Here is a 20,997-nt window from a genome sequence, read left to right as displayed (position 1 = left end):
ATAAATTTCACAAACTTTTCGGTTACATAGTTGGGTGACATTCACCAATTTTTGGCTGTGATATACCCCTGCTCTACCTAGTAGACAGGTTAATAAATTTCACAATTTTTCTGTTACATTCTTGGGTGATATCACGGCGGACAGGATATGAAATACATAAAAAAATAAACAAACAAGTTTCTAGGCGAGAAGCTGGGGATCAAGGTCACCTCCTGAACACTCCCTGGAGGGACAGGCATCTCTCTAACAGCCTAGACAGCAAGCCACAAGAGAACAAAAAAAACACTTATCTTTTCTGAGCAGGAAAAGCCAATCCTTCCTTCCTTATTTCCACAGAGCCAGACAGAAGCTATAACCTGCAAGGAACACTGGGAGTGGGTGTGATTTAAACTGAAACCAACGACCCCACCCAGTGCACCTGAGGGAAGGCGGATCTAGCTCGACTCCAAAACAAAACAAAGACTAGACACTTGCTGCTAATCTAGCAGACCTCCGCACATAGCCTGAGCAGGTCATGACAGTACCTCCGGACACCCCGGCCCAACCATATCCGGGTGGTATCTGTGAAAAGCCAGTCGGCTGGCACTAACATCAAGAGCCGGAACCCACATCCTTTCCTCAGGGCCGTATCCCCTCCGGTGTACCAGGTACTGAAGGGAACCCCGAAGAACTCTTGAGTCAAGAACCCTGGAGATCTCGAACTCTAAATTTCCATCAACCAGAACAGGAGGAGGAGGCAATGGCGATGGTTCAACCGGTTTCACATATTTTTTCAGTAAAGACCTGTGGAACACATCATGGATCCTCCAAGTCTGCGGAAGACCCAGCCGAAACACTACTGGATTGACCACCGCAGATATTTTGTACGGTCCAATAAATCTTGGACCCAGTTTCCAAGATGGTACTCTCTTAATATTTTTGGTAGACAACCACACCAAATCACCCACACACAGGTCCGGACCAGACACATGTCTCATTCGCTTATACCTCTCACCCATCTTCTCCAAATTCACTTGGATCCTCCGCCAGATAGAAGACAAGGCAGAAGAAAATCTCTCCTCCTCTGGCATCCCAGAGGAACTAGTCCCAGAAAAGGTACCAAACTGAGGATGAAAACCGTATGCGGCAAAAAATGGCGACTTACCCGTGGACTCCTGCCTACAGTTATTCAAAGCAAACTCTGCTAGGGACAAGAATGAGGACCAGTCCTCCTGATTCTCAGCCACAAAGCACCTCAAGTAGGTCTCCAGGTTTTGATTAGTACGCTCTGTCTGCCCATTCGACTGCGGATGAAAAGCCGAAGAGAACGAAAGTTGAATGCCAAGCCGAGAGCAGAATGCCCTCCAAAACCTGGAGACAAACTGTGTGCCCTTATCAGAAACCACATCCGAAGGAATGCCATGCAATTTCACAATATTATCCACAAAAATCTGCTCAAGAGTCTTTGCATTGGGCAGACTAGCTAACGATATAAAGTGGGCCATTTTACTAAAACGGTCAACAACCACCAAAATTACTGTTTTCCCGTAGGAACTCGGCAGATCCGTAATAAAGTCCATAGACAAGTGCGTCCAAGGACGAGAAGGAATAGACAAAGGAAGAAGTGAACCAGCAGGTCAAGTATGAGCAACCTTTGACCGTGCACAGGTTTCACAAGCTGCCACGTAATCCTCAACGCTCTTACGTAACCCGGGCCACCAGATCCTCCGGGACACAAGATCAAAGGTGGACTTACCACCAGGATGTCCAGCAAGGACAGTATCGTGATGTTCCTTGAATACCTTGTATCGCAGTCTATCAGGAACAAACAACTTCCCTGGGGGACAAGAACCAGGAGCCCCCTCCTGGGCTCCCAACACCTCCATCTCCAATTCGGGGTACAGAGCGGAGACCACCACCCCATCAGCCAAAATTGGAGCAGGATCCTCTGAATCACATCCCCCAGGAAAACTGCGAGACAACGCATCTGCCTTGATGTTTTTAACCCCCGGGCGAAAAGTAACCACAAAATTGAACCTGGTAAAAAACAGTGATTCTGGCCTGTCTAGGGTTCAGACGCTTGGCAGATTGCAGGTAAGCCAAATTCTTATGATCCGTATATACTGTAACGGGGTGAGAAGCCCCCTCCAACCAGTGACGACATTCCTCAAAGGCCAATTTGATGGCCAGTAATTCTCTATCTCCTACATCATAATTCCTCTTGGCGACCGAGAGCTTCTTGGAAAAAAAAACCACACGGAACCCATTTGCCAGGAGATGAACCCTGCGACAGCACTGCTCCAACCCCCACCTCTGATGCATCAACCTCCACCACGAATGGCTGAGATACATCGGGCTGCACCAGAATGGGAGCTGACGCAAAACATTCCTTAATAGTCGAAAAGGCCTGCAATGCCTCATCCGACCAGACCGAGACGTCGGCGCCCTTCTTAGTCATATCGGTAAGAGGTCTTACAATGGTCGAATAGTTCAAAATAAATTTTCTATAATAATTAGTAAACCCCAAAAACCGCATCAAAGCTTTCTGATTCTCCAGTCGGTCCCATTCCAGAACCGCCCGGACCTTTTTGGGGTCCATACGAAAACTAGAGTCGGAAAGCAGATATCCCAGAAACTGAAGCTCCTGCACAGAAAACACACATTTATCCAATTTGGCATATAATTTATTCTCCCGAAGGATCGTCAAAACCTGTCTCACGTGATCCTGATGGGTCTTCAGATCAGGAGAGTAAATTAAAATGTCATCCAAGTAAACTACCACGAACCTCCCCACAAAATGATGGAAAATGTCATTGACGAATCGCTGAAATACCGCTGGCGCGTTCGTTAACCCAAAAAGGCATAACCAGATTTTTTAAATGACCCTCGTGCGTGTTGAAGGCCGTTTTCCACTCATCCCCTTCCTTGATTCTGATCAGATTGTAGGCCCCTCTTAAATCCAACTTGGAGAACACCTTGGCTCCAACAATCTGATCAAAAAGATCGGAGATCAAAGGAAGGGGATACGGATCACGGACCGTAATACGGTTCAATTCCCGGAAATCCAAACAAGGTCTCAGCGATCCATCCTTTTTCTTAACAAAGAAAAAACCCACTGCCACCGGAGACTTAGATGGCCTAATATGACCTTTTGCCAAACTTTCGGCAATATACTTCCGCATGACCTCTCTTTCATGTTGAGAAAGATTGTAAAGCCGAGATTTTGGCAACTTAGCCCCTGGAATGAGATTAACTGGACAATTATAGTCACGATGAGGGGGCAATTCCTGAGCCCCACCCTCCAAGAATACATCCGCAAAATCTGAGAGATACAGAGGTAGAGCCGTAGTAGACACTCCAGAGATAGATCTGCCAAGACAATTATCCGAACAAAATTCACTCCAACCAATGATCTGTCTTGCTTGCCAATCTATAATTGGGTTATGTTTTGTCAACCACGGTAAACCTAAGACTATAGGAGCGGGAAAGTTCTTCATGACAAAACAAGAAATAATCTCAACATGTGAATCACCCACCCTTAACAAAATACCATGAGCAATATAAGTGAGACTCCTTTAAGAAAGAGGGGAAGAATCAATTGCGAAAACCGGAATCTTTCTTTCTAAAGTGCAAGTACTTAGACCCAGATTTTGAAGAAGTAGAGAATCAATAAGGTTTACCCCAGCACCACAGTCAATGAACACTTCAACAAAAAATTAGCTTGAGTCTAGTGCCACCATAGCTGGAAGGAGAAAATGAGTACTACAGGGAGCTTGCATACCTGTTTGCTCCACCACTCCATTAACACTACCAAGAGTCAGGAATGGTTTTTTTTTCTCTTTAAGTAAACCTCTTTGTGACTCTTTCTCATCAACATGCGGTTTAACAAAAGGACAAACAAAAATAAAATGACCACTTTTCCCAAGGTAATAACATAGTTTATGCAATCTCCTAAAGTCTCTACTATCAGAACGGAAAGATACCTGACCCAGCTGCATGGGTTCCTCCCCTACTCCAGAGTTACATGTAATACCGCCCTAGGGAGTAGGTGAGACGAAACCACTCACAGAAGGGATCCCTTGCGCGGAGGGAGCCTTACACCTCTCTCTAATATGTCTATCTAACCATACTGCTAAAGACATAGCATTCTCCAATGTATCCGGGTACTCATGAAAGGCAAGGGCATCTTTCAATCTCTCAGATAACCCCTGACAAAACTGACTACGTAATGCGGGGTCATTCCACTCTGACTCGGTAGCCCATCTCCTAAACTCAACGCAGTAAGCCTCAGCAGTATGTTCACCTTGCAATAAATTACGCAATTTAGATTCCGCCATCGAGATCCGATCTGGGTCATCATAAATTAATCCCAAGGCTTTAAAAAATTCCTCCACTGACCGGAGGGCCAGAGAACCGGGCGGCAGAGAAAAGGCCCAGGATTGCGCGTCCCCTTTAAGCAGAGAAATGATTATACCAACCCTCTGACTTTCATCACCAGATGAAGATGGACGCAGCCGAAAATACAACTTGCATGATTCTTTAAAGCGGATAAAGTCATCCACACCCCCTGCAAATCTATCAGGGAGAGCGACTTTAGGCTCCCCATAGATTTGACTTGCACCTGATGCCAGAGCATTCTGACACCGTGTGACCGAATTACGCAGATCCGCAACCTCTAGGGATAATCCCTGCATGCAATCAACTAGCGTATCAATTGACTCCATCTCAAAACCGCTGAGCAATGGCAGTCAAAGTATTGGCGGGTTTTAATGTCACGGAGGACAAGATATCAAATACATAAAAAAATAAACAAACAAGTTTCTAGGCGAGAAGCTGGGGATCAAGGTCACCTCCTGACAACTCCCTACCAGCTCTCCCTATTCTGCTATGCTCACGTTCAGACCCTTAAGGTGGGAATAATGTGTCCTGTGTCCTGAGATGGTGAAAGGGGAATAGAGGCAGCCTGTTCCCTCAGAACCTGGAGGGACAGGCGTCTCTCTAACAGCCTAGACAGCAAGCCACAAGAGAACAGAAAAACCACTTATCTTTTCTGAGCAGGAAGAGCCAATCCTTCCTTCCTTACTTCCACAGAGCCAGACAGAAGCTATAACCTGCAAGGAACACTGGGAGTGGGTGTGATTTAAACTGAAACCAATGACCCCACCCAGTGCACCTGAAGGAAGGCAGATCTAGCTCGACTCCAAAACAAAACAAAGACTAGACACGTGCTGCTAATCTAGCAGACCTCCGCACATAGCCTGAGCAGGGCATGACAGGTGACATTTTACCATTTTTGCCGCGAGTAAACCCCTGCTCTGCATAGGTGACAGAGACCGAAATTTTAAAAAATCATCTGTTCCATTGGTGGGGGACATTAACCTATTTCTGGCGATGAAAAACCCCTGCTCTGCATAGGTGACAGGAACTTAAATTTCTAAAATTTGTCTTTAATTGGCCCTTTCATTCGATCCTTCTGCTTTAATAACTTGTCCCACATTTCAGCTTGATCACATTGCAGCCATTGACCTCCCTTGGATGTGGTCTCCCTTTCTCATGCTCCCTTTCCGGCGTGGAACCCTGATTCGCCGCTAACCGTGATCAACATGGTAGGCGCAGAAAAGAACATCGAAAGTTGATAGAGCAGATATCCAATTGGATCGTGGACATCACGGGGACGTGCGACATTGTGGAGCAGTATGTGTGCACACGCCTACACATACTGACTGATGGGTCTGCCGCCTTCAACTTCTGGGTCTACAAATTTGGCATATGGCCTGAGCTTGCCCTTTACACCTTGGAGGTGCTGGCCTGCCCTGCAGCCAGTGTATTGTCTGAACGTTTGTTTAGCATGGCTGGAGGGGGTTATAACAGGTTATATTTCCCAATGTTTTGGGGTGTACCCTAATTTAAAGAAAAGAAAATTTAAAATAAAAACAAAAAGCAGTGTAGGCTAGCTCCTCAGCCTCCACTGCCGCTTCCACCTACACCCCCACATCCACCGCCTCCTCCACCTCCTACTTCAGATGGACCTCGTCGTCCAAGATCAAAATTATTATTTTTTATTTTTATGTTATTTTAAGTCATTTCCCTATCCACATTTGTTTGCAGAGCACTTGCCATGCTCTTAACTATATTTTTTTACAGCCATTTTAGTGCTCAAAAGTTCTGGTCCCCTTGATGACTTCAATGGGGTTTGGGTTCGGGGTCAAGTACGGGTCTCGAACTCAAACTATTTTGTGAAGTTTGGCCGAACCCGTCGAGCTCGAACATCCAGGTGTCCGCTCAACTCTACTAAAGAGCCTCTAGGTGCTAGTGGGGTGTTGTAGCACCTAGAGGCTCAGTCTTCTCACCCTTTGGCATGCCAATGTCCAGTTGATTGACGTCCTAGTTCTCCTCTGTGCCCGTAAAATACTGCGCCTGTGCCGTCCCGTTTAGGAGGGCTGCATAAAAATTTTCAGTTTTCTAATTGTCCTAACATTATATTCAATAACCTTTCTATACTGTTTTGTCATGTAAACTCCTTTGCATAAACTTGGGCATATGGGAAAGCCATGCAAATAGAGTTTCAGCTGAAAAACAAGAAAATTCTGCTAATTTGCATGTCTCCCTTATGCCCAAGTTTATGCAAATTAGCTTACATGACAAAACAGTACAGAAAGGTTATAGTAACTGGGCCACTGTGTTGACTTCTCATGTTGATGCCACTCTCCCCACTCTATGACGGGGCCACTATTGTCCCTGTTTGGCCTTGTTGAAATCACTATTTATTTTACCCTTCTAATTTGTCAGAAGGATGGAAAACTGAGAAACACAACGGATCCTGTCTTTGATGAACCCGCAAGGCCTATATCACATGGTCCCTATTTTGTAGCAGGACATGCTCATGATTTGGAAGCAAAAAGCAGGAGTGGGTAGAAAACACAGAAGACATGGAAACTTTCCAATCACCTGTCATTTTTTTTTGGCCTTAGCAATACTGATGGATTACTGAGCAAATGCTGACCGTGTGAAGGGATATGCTCAAAAGACAGGATCCGTTTTTTTTTGGGTTGTTCTTATGATGGATGAGAAGAAAGGCAAAATAAACAGTGACGTCATGGGAAACCTATGTGGAATCATCTGCCGATGGTGTAAAAGGAGTGCGCTCTTTCACTCTATAGTACAATCTTGGGCCACTGCATGTTTTTTTATACCTGGCACTAACATTGACCTGTAAGGCTGAGTTCACACAGAGTTATTTGGTCAGTTTTGGCCCCGTAACTGACCAAATAAGTGAAGTGTGAAGTGATTCTAAGAGTGACGCCTGTCATCTGTATGTAATACTGACTCACAGTACTGTTTCACTACCACAGTGGACCCCCTGTGCTCTACACCAATATGCAGGCTCTCAGCACACAGGAAATAGCTGTTTTTTAACGCTATTCGTCACGAATAAATTCAGATCCAATCAAATCTTTTTGGGAAATTCGGTGAACCGTCCAAATCGATTTTTTTTTAAATGTGCTCATCTCTAGTGATGACCAATCTTCAGAATGGGCCTTAGGTATTGGATTGGGGGTGTTACAGCTTTAGCACCTGCCCAATCACCTGTTGGAAAGAATGGTGGCAGTAGGGTGAGCAAAGTGGCCTTTTCCTTGACCTGTGAAGCCATGTCCATTGGTCATATAGCCTTCGTGCTCACAGTACTCATCTAACTGCTGTTTTCTCTTCAACCAGCTGATTGGTGGGCATTCTGAAAGTCTGACCACCACTGATCTGATATTGGTATCCGGAGGATAGATCATCAATATTTAACTCACAGAAAACCCCTTTTAACTCCTTAAGGACCAGGCCATTTTTTGCAAATCTGACCAGTATCACTTTAAGAGGTGATAACTTTAAAACGCTTTGACTTATCCAGGCCATTCTGAGATTGTTTTTACGTCACATATTGTACTTCATGACACTGGTAAAAAAAAATCATTATTATTTATAAAAAAATACCAAATTTACCAAATCTTTAGAAAAAATTTCATATTTCCAAGTTTCAATTTCTCTACATCTATAATACATAGTTATACCTCCAAAAATAGTTATTACTTTACATTCCCCATATGTCTACTTCATGTTTGGATCATTTTGGGAATGACATTTTAGTTTTTGGGGACGTTACAAGGCTTAGAACTTTAGAAGAAAATCTTAAATTTTTTCAGAAATTTTCAAAAACCCAATTTTTAGGGACCAGTTAAGGTCTGAAGTCACTTTGTGAGGCTTACATAATAGAAACCACCCAAAAATGACCCCATTCTAGAAACTACACCCCTCAAGGTATTCAAAACTGATTTTACAAACGTCGTTAACCCTTTAGGTGTTCCACAAGAGTTAATGGCAAATGAAGATAAAATTTCAGAATTTCGATTTTTTTTTTTGGCCAATTTTCCATTTTAATCCATTTTTTACAGTAACAAAGCAAGAGTTAACAGCCAAACAAAATGCTATATTTATTGCCCCGAATCTGTAGTTTGCAGAAACACCCCATATGTGGCCGTAAACTACTGTACGGCACACAGTAGGGCGTAGAGGGAAAGGTGCGGCGTGTGGTTTTTGGAAGGCAGATTTTGCTAGACTGGTTTATTTACTCCATGTCTCATTTAAAGCCCCGCTGATGAACCCCTAGAGTAGAAACTCCATAAAAGTGACCCCATCTAAGAAACTACACCCCTCAAGGTATTCAAAACTGATTTTACTAACTTTGTTAACCCTTTAGGTGTTGCACAAGAGTTATTGGCAAATGTAGATGAAATTTTAGAATTAAAATTTTGTTGGCAAATTTTTCATTTTAATCTATTTTTTTTTTCAGTAACAAAGCAAGGGTTAACAACCAAACAAAATGCTATATTTATTGCCTCAGTCCTGTAGTTTGCAGAAACACCCCATATGTGGCCGTAAACTCATGTACGGGCACACAGTAGGGCGTAGAGGGAAAGGTGCGGCGTGTGGTTTTTGGAAGGCAGATTTTGCTAGACTGGTTTATTTACACCATTTCCCATTTGAAGCCCCACTGATGCACCCCTAGAGTAGAAACTCCATAAAAGTGACCCCATCTAAGAAACTACACCCCTCAAGGTATTCAAAACAGATTTTACTAACTTTTTTTAACCCTTTAGGTGTTGCACAAGAGTTATTGGCAAATGGAGATGAAATTTGAGAATTACATTTTTTGGGCAAATTTTCCATTTGAATCGATTTTTTTCAGTAACAACCAAACAAAATGCTATATTTATTGCCCCAATTCTGTAGTTTGCAGAAACACCCGATATGTGGACGTAAACTACTGTACGGGCACACAGTAGGGCGTAGAGGGAAAGGTGCGGCGTGTGGTTTTTGGAAGGCCGATTTTGCTAGACTGGTTTATTTACTCCATGTCCCATTTGAAGCCCCCCTGATGCACCCCTAGAGTAGAAACTCCATAAAAGTGACCCCATCTAAGAAACTACACCCCTCAAGGTATTCAAAACTGATTTTACTAACTTTGTTAACCCTTTTGGTGTTGCACAAGAGTTATTGGCAAATGGAGATGAAATTTGAGAATTAAAATTTTTGGGGGGGAAATTTTCCATTTTAATCCATTTTGTACAGTAACAAAGCAAAGGTTAACAGCCAAACAAAATGCTATATTTATTGCCCCAATTCTGTAGTTTGCAGAACCACCCCATATGTAAACTACTGTACGGGCACACAGTAGGGCGTAGAGGGAAAGGTGCGCCGTGTGGTTTTTGGAAGGCAGATTTTGCTGGACTGGTTTATTTACACCATGTCCCATTTGAAGCCCCCCTGATGCACCCCTAGAGTAGAAACTCCATAAAAGTGACCCCATCTAAGAAACTACACCCCTTAAGGTATTCAAAACTGATTTTACAAACTTTTTTAACCCTTTAGGTGTTGCACAAGAGTTATTGGCAAATGGAAATGAAATTTGAGAATTTCAATTTTTTTTTGCAAATTTTCCATTTTAATCAATTTTTTTCCAATAACAAAGCAAGGGTTAACAGCCAAACAAAACTTAATATTTATTACCCTGATTCTGCAGTTTACAGAAACACCACATATGTGGTCGTAAACTGCTATATGACCAAACGGCAGGGCACAGAAGGAAAGGAACGCCATATGGTTTCCTTGAATGCAGATTTTGATGGCCTTTTTTTTGGGCACCATGTCCCATTTGAAGCCCCCCTGATGCACCCCTAGAGTAGAAACTCCATAAAAGCGACCCCATCTAAGAAACTACACCCCTCAAGGTATTCAAAACTGATTTTACTAACTTTATTAACCCTTCAGGTGATCCTCAACAGTTTATGGCAAATGGAGATGAAATTTCAGAATTTCTATTTTTGGTAACCTTGCCTCACAAAAATGTAATAGAGATAAACCAAAAATCATATGTACCTTAAAAATAGTCCCAACAAAACTGCCACCTTATCCCGTAGTTTCCAAAATGGGGTCACTTTTATGGAGTTTCTACTTTAGGGGTGCATCAGGGGGGCTTCAAATGGGACATGGTGTAAATAAACCAGTCCAGCAAAATCTGCCATCCAAAAACCACACGGCGCACCTTTCCCTCTACGCCCTACTGTGTGCCCGTACAGTAGTTTACAGCCACATATGGGGTGTTTCTGCAAACTACAGAATCAGGGCAATAAATATGGAAAATATGCCCAAAAATTGCTGTTTTGGCACCGTTTTTATTTCATTTTTTTGACCGTGTTCATCTGAGGGGTTAGGTCATGGGATATTTTTATAGCGCAGATTCTTACGGACGCGTCGATACCTAATATGTGTAATTTTTAAAATTTATGTTTTACACTATATTATTTTTTTTATAAACAAAAAACATTTTAGTATAACCATAGTCTGAGTTTTTAGCCAATTATCTTAGGTAGGGGCTCATTTTTTGCGGGATGAGAGGACGGTCTTATTGGCACTATTTTGGTTGGCATATGACTTTTTGAGCGCTTGTTATTATAATTTTTGTGATGTAGGGTGACAAAAAAATACCTTTTTTTGCACCGTTTTTTATTTTTTTACCGTGTTTATCTGTGGGGTTCGGGGGGTATTTTTATAGAGCAGATTCTCATGGACGCGGCGAGACCATATGTCTACTTTTTTTTATTTATTTTAGTTTTACTAAATAATATTTTTTTTATTATTTTTTAGTTTTAGTGTCTCAAGTCTGAGAACCATAGTTTTTTATCCGATTGTCAGTGGCTAAATTGGGATATAAATTCAGTACTCCATGGAAGTGTGGTACTCCCTGAAGCAGCCAATAGCCGCGTTGATTTTTCCGCACTGTCCCAGAAGCGGACGTGGATCTGGCGGCGAGGGACTGGAACAAGGGGATACTAGTATAAAAGTTATTCACGTACAGGTGGTAACCCTTATCTAGCAGTGGGTGCATAAGGTCCCACACAAGTTTCCCGCTAACACCCAGAGTGGGGGGACATTCTGGGGGCTGAATACGGGAATCTCGCCCCTCGTACACACAAAACTTGTAAGTGTACCCTGAGGTACTCTCACAAAGTTTGTACAGCTTCACGCCATACCTCGCCCGCTTAGAGGGAACATACTGGTGGAAAATGAGTCTCCCCTTGAAAGCAATGAGAGACTCATCAACCGCGACCTCCCTTCCAGGTACATAGGCCTGTACAATTTTGGCCCCAAAGTGATCGATGACTGGCCTGATTTTGTACAGGCAGTCATAGGCAGGATCACCTTGAGGGGGACATGCTGCATTATCCGAATAATGCAGGCATTTCCGGATGGCTTCAAACTGGGAGCGTGTCATGGCCGTACTGTAAAGTGGGGTCTGGTAGAGGACGTCCCCACTCCAGTAATGCCTGACACTAGGTTTCTTGACTAGGCCTATGTACAGCACGAGGCCCCAAAACGTCATCATCTCAGCTGCACTGACCAGAGTCCAGCCACCGGGCCTAGCCAAAAAGGAGCCTGGGTGTTGAGCAACAAACTGTTGGGCGTACAGGTTTGTTTGCTCCACCATTAGATTTACAAAGTGGTCACTGGAAAAAAGACTAAAGTAGTTATATTCAGTGAAGCCCACAGTGGAAATCTGGATTTCTGGTTGGCCTACAAAAGCAGGAATCACGGGCTCAAAACGCTCTGGGGTATACCAAACAAGTTCACCGGCAGGGGGCTCCGGTGGATTTAACTGGTGGGCCGGAAACTAGTACGAGCCCCAGAGTTGCTCGTACTAGGGTGGGCCACAGGGTCCCTAGCATGGCGGTCCCCTTGCTCCGCCTGGCAGCGTCTCCGCCCCCTTGGGGGCTCATCATCATTGCTAGATGATGAGGAGGACGCGGATGACAAAAGGAAAGTGGGGTCATCCTCGTCCTCACTGGGGCTCTCGGACTCGGAGGCAAGCTGGCCGTATGCCTCCTCGGCCGAGAACATCTGGCGGGCCTTAGGGGAGCGTGTGTGTGTGTGCGTGGAAAACTTTATTTGGTGTGCGTGTGTGTGGGGGCACGGGTGTTCGCAAACTCACCCTAAACCTAACAGACAATAAAAAAAAAGACTAACTAAAAAAAGGGCAAAAAATGTGAAAAAAAAACAAAAAAAACGCTGATCAACCGTCCGTAGTTGATCAGCGGTGGTGTGTGCGATGCGCTAACAGTGGCCGGCCACAGTCAGCGTACGCACAAAAAAAAAAAAAAACTGCTTGCGCCCAAAAATAGTTGTGTGGGGGGGCAAGCTGCAGCACCCCTGGGGGGTCTAGGGTCACACAGCTGTGCTGTGGACCCCAGACATCCGATTTTGGGTGATGCAACAAAAAATTTTTGTTTTTTTTTCTTCTCACTAACTTTCCCTGAATATCCCTGCCTAACCTAACCTTTCCCTAAAATTCCTGGGTGGTGCTAGGGGTCCTGGGGCACAGATGGGGGTGCTGGCTGGAGATCCGTGCAGCTGGCGATCCACGTGCAGCGCTGCGGTAATTTGAATGACCCGCCCGCCCAGCCGACCAATGAGAGCGATCCTGAGAGGTGATGTCACCATCACCTCTCAGGATCGCAGGATGGTGATTGGTGGTGTATTATCACACCACCGATCACCATCCTGTTCCGGGTTATCTGCTCCCCAGAGACCCGAATAACCCGGAAACGCAGCAAACCGCAGTTCTGAATTGACCTGCGGTTTGCTGCGATCGCCGACATGGGGCGCATTGAGCCAAGGTGCCTGCTCAATGATTTTAGCAGGCACCGAGTTCCGATCACCGCCCGCCGGGCGGCGGTGATTGAAGCTATACATGACGTACCGGTACATCATGTGTCCTTAAGTACCGGGACAACATGCTGTACGGGTACGTCATGTGTCCGGAACAGGTTAAGCCTGCTCTTTGTTACAATAATTAAATATATATTTTTTTTTGCTAATGATTCAATGTATGTGAAATTTATATGGCAATTTATAGGACACTAAAAGACATACACAGATAATATTGTAATGTATGTTTTTGTTTTTTTCTGTTAAAGCAAGTGCCCCTGCATCCCCTCGGGAAGTAATCGGCCTGAAAGAAAAAAAAGTGGAATACGAAACAACAGGATCAAATGCTACTTATAAAGGAGAACATACTTCTAGGAAAGACACCATAACAGGTATAGAACACAGAGCCTTGAAACCATATGAATGTGATCTTATCATAACAGTTGCAGGTTGGGAATCTTCTGTGTGACTTGATGTTACAGTAGCTCTGGGGTACTTTTTCTTCTTGTGGCTTGTGGAGCAGGCCTACTAGTTGTAAGGAGTTTTATAGGCCATGCAATACTCCTTTGGGGAAAATGATATGCAAATTAGTCATTTCCAAAAAAAGAAAGCTAAGGCTCAAATGCAACCAGATATAAGGTAGCTGTTAGAGTTGTGGTGAACCTAGATTTTGGCAGGTTCGGGGATTAAGTGAATTATGTAATGGATTCCGTTCTCACAGAATCCATAACGTAATTCAATGCCGGTTTGCCGCATAATACAAGTATATGTCCAGCTCCAATGGTTCCATTCTGCTGGCCATACACTTGTATTATGATGGCATGCAAAACGGAATGCCTCCAAAGGCATTCCGTTTGGCATGCTGGCATTGAATTATGTTATGGATTCCATGAGAACAGAATCTATTACATAATTCACTTAAACCCCGAACCTGCCAAAAGGCAGATTCACTCAACTCTAGTAGCTATCCTACAAGTAATCTTGTAAGTTTATAAGGTCGATCAATGACTTTTAGGATAGCTATCTCACATGTGGTGCAAAGAGAGCTAATTTGTATAGCTTTTAAAGCTAGCTGTGATACTTCAAACTGTTGAAGTGTTGAAGGCTAGATTCACAAAGGGCAGCTTTTTTGGAGTGAGGGGTGAATTATTAATGAAAGGCTTCACTGTACTCTGATTTCATGGGCACTGCTCAGGGGTGGACACAGACAGCAGAGTGCCCCTGTGCAAATAATGTACCTGCCTGCCCCCTCCACATCACCGCCACTACAACCACACATACAGAAATAAACATAGGCCATAGGCAAAGATTAATATACTGTATTTTTCACCCCATAAGACCCCCCCCCCCCCAAAATGGGGGGAAAATGCCCCTGCGTCTTATGGGGCGAATGCTGACATTTTTACATCGCTAGCTGCGATGTATGTGAGAGCGGGGAGGGACTGGGAGGAGGAGCTGGCGGCCGGCAATTGCGGCGGGGCTGTGCAGTCACTGTAGTCCGGCCCCGCCGCTCCAGTGCTGCAGTATACAAATATAAAATGTATCATTCAATTAAAAGTGATTACACATGCCCCCCCACTCCTAATATTACCATACATCCTAACAGCTTCTGTAGAATGCAGGCCGGGTGGGCGGCAGCGTAACTCCCTGATGTCACGTGCCTGCACCGCCTACTTTATGAATGAAGCAAGCGGCGCAGGCAAGTGACGTCAGTGAGTGACGCGCCGGCCGCCCGGCCTGCCTGCCTGGGTTGTAGAGAAGCTGTTAAGATGTACGGTAATATTAGGAGTGAGGGGGCATGTGTAATCACTTTTAATTGAATGAGACATTTTATATTTGTATACTGCAGCACTGGAGCGGCTGGGGGGGGATCTGTGGATGGCACTGTTAAGGGGTGGGGGGTCTGTGGATGGCACTGTTATGGGGTGGGGGGTCTGTGGATGGCACATATATAACAGTGCCACCCACAGATCCCCCATAACAGTGCCACCCACAGATATCCCCAGTAACAGTGCCACCCACAGATCCCCCCTGTAACACTGCCAGCCACAGATCCCCCCTGTAACAGTGCCAGCCACAGATCCCCCCCTGTAACAGTGTCAGCCACAGACCCCCCCATAACAGTGCGTCATCCACAGATCCCCCCATAACAGTGCGTCATCCACAGATCCCCCCATAACAGTGCGTCATCCACAGATCCCCCCATAACAGTGCGTCATCCACAGATCCCCCATAACAGTGCGTCATCCACAGATCCCCCATAACAGTGCCATCCCCAGATCCCCCCATAACAGTGTCCTTCACAGATCCCCCCATAACAGTGTCCTTCACAGATCCCCCCATAACAGTGCCATCCACAGATTCCCAGTAATAGTGCCATCCACAGACCACCATTAGTTCCAAACCCACTAAAAGCACACCTTTTGGTTAAAAATGTTTTTTTTTCTTATTTTCCTACCCGTCTTATAGGGCGAAAAATACGGTAATAGTGAATGTTAAGTGAGTAGGCTCACCCCCTTGTCACGCTGGTTAGGTGCTCTTGTCTAATTGAATCACCCTGATCAAATTGTAATAATAGTTTAAACAAAGATTAATATATAGCGATGTGTGACAGTAGAAGGCTCACCAAATTGTCAGTGTCCCCTCATCCTGCAGGGGGAGGAAGGGGTGATCAGGGGCATCAAAGATGCAGTTATGTCAGATATGTGCCCCCTCACAATATTTATTTCCAGTTATGTGCCCCTCACAGTAGTTATGCCCCAATGTGCCCACTCACAGTAGCTATGGCCAGATATGTACCCCCTCACAGTAATTATGTCAGATTATGTGTCCTCGCACAGTAGTTATGCCAGATATGTGTCTCTATCCTCAGGATAGGTTATCAATATCAGATCGTTGGAGGACTGACAACCTGATCATCTGTATGAGGAGACGACACGCGCAATGACCTTAATACAAATATTCCTTTACTAATGTGAATACTTCTTTAATATTAAATATCCCATATTAAAAGTATGGGCAATATAGGATTTCACATTTGAACGTGATTATTGCCACCTATTGAAATAAAATTATCCTTATGAGTATATGCCGAAAATCAGTAAATTACAATAATGATGGTGCCGTTATAGATTAATATTGTCATAAATTGAAATTTTTGCCAATGACCGTCAGGATCAAGTTCATAATGAATAACCAGTTCATAAAAAGTAACACGTAAGATAGGCTGAGTGAAATGCTCCTTTTATTGATCACTATAATCACATCCTCCTCTTGAGCTGCTGTGCCGACACCTTCAAACAGTATCAGAAAGATCTTACCAGTTATCGTATTTGGTGTTCACATTGCCAGATATGGAGTGTTCTATATTATGAAGGTAGATGCTGATGTATAATAGCGGCAAGCTATCGCTGGCTCCTCACTCAGCTTATCATTAAGAGTTATAATCTGCAAGGGCCACGCACAGCTGTAGTTTCAGCGTCTCGGCATGGTTCAGTGGTTTTTTCTTTAATATCCACGTATCCTCCAATATTTCTATTATGCATGCATAAATAATTCAATCAAACCAGACACGTTTCGGAGTGTCATACTCCTTCCTCAGTGGCCATAAACACTGGACTAGATTAGATTAGATTAAGTCCTAGGTCGTAAATAAAACACCTTATGGATTCTTATTTCAAATCAATTCAATTATTTTCATATGAAACTTTTGCATAATGTCATCATTTATTCATAGGCAATATTCACAGTATTCTTTATAAATTTTGTTGAATTTTCTGTTTATTTCCCCATCTTTATTCAGCTTGCGGTTTTCTTGCATTTTTCATGCGTTTTTTTGGTATATATAACTGCCATTCTCAATGTACATCCTATATATACACTACGTGCAGAATTATTAGGCAAATGAGTATTTTGACCACATCATCCTCTTTATGCATGTTGTCTTACTCCAAGCTGTATAGGCTCGAAAGCCTACTACCAATTAAGCATATTAGGTGATGTGCATCTCTGTAATGAGAAGGGGTGTGGTCTAATGACATCAACACCCTATATCAGGTGTGCATAATTATTAGGCAACTTCCTTTCCTTTGGCAAAATGGGTCAAAAGAAGGACTTGACAGGCTCTGAAAAGTCAAAAATAGTGAGATATCTTGCAGAGGGAGGCAGCACTCTTAAAATTGCAAAGCTTCTGAAGCGTGATCATCGAACAATCAAGCATTTCATTCAAAATAGTCAACAGGGTCGCAAGAAGCGTGTGGAAAAACCAAGGCGCAAAATAACTGCCCATGAACTGAGAAAAGTCAAGCGTGCAGCTGCCAAGATGCTACTTGCCACCAGTTTGGCCATATTTCAGAGCTGCAACATCACTGGAGTGCCCAAAAGCACAAGGTGTGCAATACTCAGAGACATGGCCAAGGTAAGAAAGGCTGAAAGACGACCACCACTGAACAAGACACACAAGCTGAAACGTCAAGACTGGGCCAAGAAATATCTCAAGACTGATTTTTCTAAGGTTTTATGGACTGATGAAATGAGAGTGAGTCTTGATGGGCCAGATGGATGGGCCAGTGGCTGGATTGGTAAAGGGCAGAGAGCTCCAGTCCGACTCAGACGCCAGCAAGGTGGAGGTGGAGTACTAATTTGGGCTGGTATCATCAAAGATGAGCTTGTGGGGCCTTTTCGGGTTGAGGATGGAGTCAAGCTCAACTCCCAGTCCTACTGCCAGTTTCTGGAAGACACCTTCTTCAAGCAGTGGTACAGGAAGAAGTCTGCATCCTTCAAGAAAAACATGATTTTCATGCAGGACAATGCTCCATCACACGCGTCCAAGTACTCCACAGCGTGGCTGGCAAGAAAGGGTATAAAAGAAGAAAATCTAATGACATGGCCTCCTTGTTCACCTGATCTGAACCCCATTGAGAACCTGTGGTCCATCATCAAATGTGAGATTTACAAGGAGGGAAAACAGTACACCTCTCTGAACAGTGTCTGGGAGGCTGTGGTTGCTGCTGCACGCAATGTTGATGGTGAACAGATCAAAACACTGACAGAATCCATGGATGGCAGGCTTTTGAGTGTCCTTGCAAAGAAAGGTGGCTATATTGGTCACTGATTTGTTTTTGTTTTGTTTTTGAATGTCAGAAATGTATATTTGTGAATGTTGAGATGTTATATTGGTTTCACTGGTAAAAATAAATAATTGAAATGGGTATATATTTGTTTTTTGTTAAGTTGCCTAATAATTATGCACAGTAATAGTCACCTGCACACACAGATATCCCCCTAAAATAGCTAAAACTAAAAACAAACTAAAAACTACTTCCAAAAATATTCAGCTTGGATATTAATGAGTTTTTTGGGTTCATTGAGAACATGGTTGTTGTTCAATAATAAAATTAATCCTCAAAAATACAACTTGCCTAATAATTCTGCACTCCCTGTATATCCTTATATACTATATTCTTATTTTTACTCCATATACATCACTCTAATCATTGTAAGGTGATGAATTCATATAATGAAATACAATCATGACAACATATAAAAATATTTAAAAAATGCAAATATCAATATATCTCTTATTATATCCTAACTATATCAAAGACATACTTGATGTATTAGAATCCATATTATCCCCAGATTAATACGTGATATTTATATAAATCATATACTAATTACGCCAAATGTAAATCTTTCAATTCATTTAATAATTTTAATTTTATTAATACTCCCTCATATAGTCCTTTCATTAATATATACTTTTGCATGGCCGGTACAGTGAAACTGCGAATGGCTCATTAAATCAGTTATGGTTAGATTCCATCAATTTGACATCCCTTCCTATATTTACATGCAATTGTACTTAACTTTGTAGCACTGGAAAAGGTTGAGAGTCATTGGAGAGGAGAGAATCATATCGTACGGATGTCCCACATTGAATCTAGACGTATATTTAACCACTTCACATCCGCCCATAGGATATAAACGTCCATTGGGTGGATGTTTAACTCTGAATGGATGTTCTGGAACGTCTATTCAGAGATCGCAGCTGCACGCTAATCGTGCAGCTGCAGAGCGGATTGCCCACTGTCAGTGACAGCAGGGCAACCCAGAGAGAAGGGTTCCCAGGTGTCCCTGCCTTCTAGATCACTGTATACACAGCGCTTACCGAGCTATGCGCTTCCTATTCCTGCCCAGTGGTCATGTGAGAGTGCAGGAGCTTTCGGGTCTTCCATACACCACGATCAGCTCTGCACTGAGGCTGTACAGCACAGTATAGTGCTGTACAGCCTCTCTGGGGGGTGTATTTCCCCTGTAATTGGGGCTACTATGTCAGCCCCAGTTACAGGAGAAATCAATAAAAATTAAGTCAAATGTCCCCCAGAGGTCTTGTATGACCTTATGGGGGAACACAAAGTGTAAAAAAAAAAAAAGTGTTTTATAAAAAAACACAAAGTGTAAAAAAAATAATAATCCCCAATTAAGTAAATAAAATAGACATATTTGGTATTGCTGCGTCCGTGATGGCCGGCTCTATAAATATATCATATGATGTGTCCGATAAACACCATAAAAAATAAAAACTATGTAAAAAAAAAAGCCATTTTTGTCACCTTACATCACAAAATGTGCAACACGAAGTGATCAAAAAAGCGTATGTCCCACAAAATGGTACTAATAAAGCAGTCACCTCATCCCGCAAAAAAATGAGCTACTACATAAGAAAATCGCTCAAAAAATATAAATATATAAAACTATAGCTCTCAGAACATGGAGACATTAAAAAATAAAAAACTATGATTCTCAGAATATGGAGACACTAAAATAGGATTTTTTTTGTTTCAAAAATTATATTGTTATGTGAAACTTAAATAAATAAAAGAAAGTAGACATATGAGGTATTGCCACATCCGTAACGACCAGCTCTATAAAAATATCACATGACCTAACCCCTTAGGTGAACACGGGCAAAAAAAAAAAAAAAAAAACTGTGCTAAAAAAACACATTTTTTGTCACCTTACATTACTAAAAGTGCAACACCAAGCGATCAATAAGGCGTATGCCCCCCAAAATAGTACCAATCTAACAGCCCCTACCTAAGACAATCGCCAAAAAAAAAATAACTATGGCTCTCAGAATAAAGAGACACTAAAATATAATTTTTTGTTTGGAAAATTCTGTTATTGTGTAAAACTTAAGTAAATAAAAAAGTATACATATTAGTTATCGCCGCGTCCCTAAGAACCTGCTCTATAAAAATATCACATGACCTAACCTCTCAGGTGAACACCATAAAAAATAAAAACGGTGTTAAAAAAGCTATTTTTTGTCACCTTACATCACAGAAAGGGTAATAGCAAGCGATCAAAAAGTCATATGCACCCCAAAATAGTATCAATCAAACCGTCACCTCATCCCGCAAAAATTATTTCCTACCTAAGACAATAGCCCAGACAATAAAAAAAAAACTATGGCTCTCAGACTATGGAGACACTAAAATTATTTATTTTGTTTCAAAAATTATATTATTGTGTAAAACTTAAATTAAAAAAGTATAGATATTAGGTATTGCCGCGTCCATAAGAACCTGCTGTAAAAAATTATTACATTACCTAACCCCTCAGGTGAACACCATAAAAAAATAAAAAGTGTGTCAAAAAAGTCATTTTTTGTCACCTTACATCACAAAAAGTGTAATACCAAGCGATCAAAAAGTCATATACATCCTAAAAAAAAAACGATGGCTTTCAGAATATGGAGACACA

General features: G+C 42.7%; 1 protein-coding gene across 1 annotated transcript in view; it reads left to right on the top strand.

Moving 5' to 3' along the window:
• CTNND2 (catenin delta 2) overlaps positions 1-20,997 on the top strand; it is a 1,763,242-nt gene that overhangs the window by 1,726,707 nt on the left and 15,538 nt on the right. The window contains 1 exon segment of the mRNA XM_040431740.1: positions 13,500-13,622. Coding sequence (XP_040287674.1) covers positions 13,500-13,622 — 123 coding nt within the window.

The sequence above is a fragment of the Bufo bufo genome, chromosome 5 (assembly GCF_905171765.1).
Source record: "Bufo bufo chromosome 5, aBufBuf1.1, whole genome shotgun sequence".
Lineage (NCBI taxonomy): Eukaryota > Metazoa > Chordata > Amphibia > Anura > Bufonidae > Bufo > Bufo bufo.
The sequence above is the reverse complement of the archived record's forward strand: the minus strand, read 5'-3'. Positions and strand labels throughout refer to the sequence as shown.